At 45.0% G+C, this 5142-nt stretch overlaps 1 protein-coding gene and 1 non-coding gene across 2 annotated transcripts; both read right to left on the bottom strand.

The window, feature by feature from the left end:
- Nucleotides 1-2393: 2393 nt before the first annotated feature.
- Nucleotides 2394-5015, bottom strand: RPL37 (ribosomal protein L37). Its single transcript, XM_046671819.1, has 4 exons — nucleotides 4877-5015; nucleotides 4113-4248; nucleotides 3785-3869; nucleotides 2394-2511 (listed from the first exon to the last, which is right to left on the bottom strand). Exons 1-4 carry the CDS (start codon nucleotides 4877-4879, stop codon nucleotides 2442-2444), a joined length of 294 nt encoding a protein of 97 aa, XP_046527775.1. The 5' UTR covers nucleotides 4880-5015; the 3' UTR covers nucleotides 2394-2441.
- On the bottom strand, nucleotides 2594-2673 carry LOC124245246 (small nucleolar RNA SNORD72). The gene has a single exon (XR_006890242.1). It is a non-coding gene; the product is annotated as a small nucleolar RNA SNORD72 (small nucleolar RNA).
- Nucleotides 5016-5142: the final 127 nt, after the last annotated feature.

Here is a 5142-nt window from a genome sequence, read left to right as displayed (position 1 = left end):
GCTGAAGTCCAAACTCCTTAGTATGGTACTCGAGACCTTTCATGATCTGATCACTGCTGACCCTTCCAGAGTCTTCTTTTGCCAACCTCTCCCATTCTCCAGATCTGACAAACCACATTATCTGTGCTTAAAAGGCCAAGTAAATATTATGAGACAGGAGGCACTCAATGTTCCTGGGCCTTATTTCAGCCACCCATTGGTTAGACCCATCTGGTCCTGAGTACCCTCTGCTCAAGAAATACAAATCCCTTACCTATTCAGTAGGGTAACTGAGCTAGCAGGTGTTGGTCAGGCATACTTGCCACTGTCTCAACAGACCAAGTGTGGCACTGGCCCCAGCTATCTTTGGTCAGATTGGGATCCACTTCCCAAACCTCAACTATGATCCTCAGGACATCATCAGATTTGTCAGACGTTAACTTTATGCAAACTAGGGTTCAATGAACAAGTGAATCCACTAGTCTGCACTCAATTCTCAATGTGTTAACCCAGCCCATCTCTTCCCCATTGCCTCTTCCTGGTTTGTACAATCAATTTAACAAACCATTTCATTCTGCGAGCCTTCTATGATCTATGGGGATAATTACCATTGCACCAGAGTAATTTCCCAGTGACACCTACTCTGTGCCTAGGGTCACAAACACTGGGAAACAAGAGGTAAGCTCACCCTATACTCAACATAACAGAGGCCTTTCTTAATGCATTAATGTCCACCTTTCACCTTAACCATTCATGCCAATTGATTTTCCTAAGCCAGGATTCAGCAGTTCCACAGGTCTTCAGGTCAGTGCACACTTGCCCCAAAGCCTAACATTTATTTCATACTGGGCATTACATATCTCAGTGGGCCCCTCCATCACTCAGGAACCAACCATTAGTAACACTGGAAGATTTCAGAATGATCTTAAGAACAAGTCAGATTTCAGTTCTCTCAAGCCAAAATATATTAAAATTGCTCTTTTTGTAGGTCAGAAGCAATTTCTTAAATTTGATCCTAAATATTCTAACTTTAGGTTGTGGCCACTGTAAACGCACCTTCATTTACTGAACTATGGACTGTGCTTACAAGCCCAGCCAAGTTACTATTAGCCCTCTAGTTTACAAGTGAGCACAGGCCAAGAAGTTGGTAAAATCACACTAGCAAATGGCAAGTGGTCTCCAGGAACCAGGCTCTTAACTATGCATCCCTAAAGTACAAAGTACTGAGACATTATATCAAGTCTTATATTGGGAGGAAGCCCAAAGTAGATTTAGATCAGCAGTGGCTTCTGAACAAGTGAATGTAAGCTGAGACCTGAAGGATGAGTTAGGAGCTGAAGAAAAGGGCAAGATGACGGCAGGAATTAGCTAGTATCTTGGGAAAGCATTTTAGGGTGCAGTAAAGATTAAGGTGGGTGAGGCAGCAAAGATCCTGAAAACCCTTCTAAGTTCAAGTTAAGGATAAGATGTTATCCTAAATACAATGAGAAGCGACAAGTTAGCCAGCACACCTTGGCCACATTACGATCTTATGGTGCTATTCCAACACTTGTGCTCTGTTTAATCTTCTCTGTCGTCTCACTCAACAGTCCAACAAAATTAGTCTTGCCTCTTCATGCCAAAACCCTGTCCAGCACTAAGCCACCAGAACTGGGAGAGCATGGCAAAAAGCTTCAGGGTGCTTTAACACAGAAGAATCAATGATTACCCAGTTGAGGGTTAAAATTCCACCAGGGACCCTATTTATCATCTTTAGGCTACAAATAGGAGTTTATACTTGGCTTTCCTTTATGTCCAACTCAATCCACTGGATTTGCATATGGATCTACAGACTTTTTCTTAATCAATCCTACTTACATATTTTTGTTGACTCACACCTAGCAGGTTGCTTTAACTTTCCACTTAATTGGCCACCTTAAACCTCACGCACAGCCTATATGCTAAGTGCCAAGGAAGCACTTTTGATACTAGGATCAGTTAAGATCATCTTTCCAAAATAGAATTCATTCAACTCCTACCCTTCATCTTCTCACTGGTACCTGAAAAGCCCCAGTCTATAGGATGGACAACCACTCTCTGAAGTCATTAGAGTATAGCAGCGGAATGTTACTAAAAGTAATTAAAAGCCATGCTTTCACGTAATCCAACATTGTAAATATCCATGTTTGCCACACGAGCTGTGCTATTTTAATCCTTACTATATCTTTACATCCTCTCCCAGCATTGTCTGCTTGAAGGAATCCTGCAATTGTGCTTCATTCTCATCCTCTTAAGCAGTATCACAACCCAGTTCACAAGGTAGTGCTCCAAAACAGCCACTTAACAAGTAAATCCAATATGAAGTTGTCCCATTCCTAAACCTATAATAACTCACTGATACCACAAGCCTATTAAAAATACCTTAGCACAACAGATATTTTTTAAAACCAGAACATTTATTGCGTGACTAGTCATCGAAATCCTTAAGATGAACTGGATGCCGCAACAGCTGCCCTCTTGGGTTTAGGTGTTGTTCCTTCACGGAATCCATGCCTGCATCGTGTTAAAAAACAAGAACCATTACTTCAGAAACATCACTATAAACGTTAAATTTTTGTTAAAACAGATTCTAATGAGCTTATCTCAGTTAAATGCTGAAATCAGTATTGAATTCATATGTTCAGACATTTATCTTTACAACATCACAGATAAGCTGCTACCATTTCATTTACTTCCCTTTGCTTCAAGATAGCCATTTCAGGGATACAGTTAACTGCAGCTGAAAAAGACTCAGCAATTTGCTCGTACCCATCGCTGGGCCAGTATTTCTTCACTGTTTGTGTCCCTATGCTGTAAGGCAGAGATCCCAACTACTCTCCCTTGGCCAAGGAGAAACAATGAGCATGCTTAATAGCAGACATTTTCTAAACCACTTAACTATGCCACAGTTTAACTCCTCTGACATTCATACCTACTCTGAGCTAAGTGTACTGTTATCCCTCTTTTAAAGATTCATGAATTGAAGCACAGAGAGGTTAAAGTCTGGCTTCAGTTCCTGCTCTTAACTCCTACAACACACTAGCAGGACAGTACTAAGTCCACACTACTGTATAACTGTTTTAATTGCAAAAAAGAATGGTCACCCCAGCACATGAACACAGATACAACTACAGGTGGTGGGGTTTACAGAGCCCCAAACTACTCTGGGTCTTTTAAAATTAGAAACTCTGGGACTAAATGCCTAGAGGCCAGGGATTCTGCTAAATATCCCACATTGCACACAACAGCCTCCCACAACAAAGAATTCTCTCAGTTGAGACATTAGATGAGTTTACCCCCTAAAAGCTACCGTTAAAATACACTAAGTCTAGGTTGGGCAGAAACTCTGCAGTTCTAACAGACCCTAAGCAAGAAGACTGCAAGATGTTTCTTTTTATACAAATACAATAGCAACTATCAGTTTTCTACAGCAGACTTGCCCAACGTTACAAAACCAAAGGCCTGACTACAGACTTCACCCGCACACCACCGTCTTGAGGAATTTTAAGTGAGATGTGACCACTAATAATAAATATTATCACGTTTTGAGGAGTCTGCCTCAAACCATGCTCTAGACATTCATAACTCGTACTACCGTTTACTGAAAAATTAGTAAAACCTACATTAACTGATCCGAAGGTTACCGTGGCAAGAAAAAAAAAAAACACTTTCCAACATCTTAGCCCCACTCACCAGGGTAGTATCCTTACTTTACACAAGTCAACAAAGGAGATGGTCCTTACCCAAGTTCAGAGAACCAACTACGACTAAAACACAAAAACTGTACCTGAATCTGCGGTATACAATTTTCAGGTGCCTCATTCGACCGGTCCCGGTGGTGTTTCGCCTTTTAGCCTTGGCACTCCAGTTATCTACAACACAGACTCAGGTCAGCTTCGAAATGGTCTTCCCCACTCACCCCGCAGGCACTGTCGGTCGGTACACTGAGGAGCCCTTCCTCGCGTGTGAATCCACTGCACCAGCATCCGGACGCACAAGCTTCATCATAGACACCAAACAGCGTCCAGAGCCCTGCCCCGTCACTTAGGTACGGTGCCGACCAGAGACTACTGCTACCCTGGAGATCACCCCACAGCCCGACACAGCCCACTCACACTTTCTCTTCCTCTTGGCGGGGTAGCCGCACTTGCCACACGTCGACTTCTGCAGGTGGTAGGCCTTGGAGCCACAGCGGCGGCACAACGTGTGCGTCTTGTTGCGACGCTTTCCGAACGATGACGTTCCCTTCGTCTGCAAATTAAGCGGACAAACGATTCTGAAATCTAGCAATTTCTAGACACATTCTGACGTTTTCAGGGCAAGAAACTTCTTCTCAGACTTAAATGCAATCCATAAGGGCTGAAATTTCTAAACTTTTCTGAAATGCTAAAATCAGAGACCACTTCACGCTATCGAGAGCCTTCCCTAAGAGATGCTGTTTTGAAATCTACTACATTAAAAGAAACAGAGAAAAAGGCGAAAGAAGAAATAATGTGGTTTCCCTACCTGCCCCCACCCCAAACCCTAAGCGCTCCTACCAGGCACCACCACCAACCAATTCCTTTGCTTACACAGAGCCAAACACTTCCAAACCAGGCTTCTCCCCTCACTTCCTATCCAAAGGCAGGGCTGTGCGGGCTCCCCAAAGATAGACGGCAGCTAGGGACCTAGAGCGGCTCCAGATCCACGACCGCAAGCTCTGCAGCCCCAGGCACAGTAAGGAGCCATACTCCTGGCTCTTGAGGGCCGCTGTACGTCCCTTTCCAGCCCATCGGCCCCCCCTTATCGGGAACCTTGTGGGCACCCCAAGGATAGCAGGGAGCGCGGCGCAGAAAACGAGGATGGAAGACGATTAGGACAGCCGTTGCAAACAACTCACCATCTCGCTTCTGTGGCCGAGACCAAAGAGGCCGGAAGAGGAGGCACTTCCGGTATATCGCCCTCAGAAGCTTCCGTCCCGGAGAGTATTTCCGGCGGCGCGCGGTGCACTGTTCTCAAGCGTCCGTCGCTGCAGTATGGCTGGGGTCGAGAGGAGGATCCGGAGCCAGGTGGAGCCAATAGGGTTCAGCGCCCGGCAGGCGGGCGGAGCTCGCAGCTTTGTGGGGCCGGGATGGGCGTGTCCCCGCCGGACCGGTCTTGGCCGGG

The sequence above is a fragment of the Equus quagga genome, chromosome 9 (assembly GCF_021613505.1).
Source record: "Equus quagga isolate Etosha38 chromosome 9, UCLA_HA_Equagga_1.0, whole genome shotgun sequence".
Taxonomy (NCBI): domain Eukaryota; kingdom Metazoa; phylum Chordata; class Mammalia; order Perissodactyla; family Equidae; genus Equus; species Equus quagga.
The sequence above is the reverse complement of the archived record's forward strand: the minus strand, read 5'-3'. Positions and strand labels throughout refer to the sequence as shown.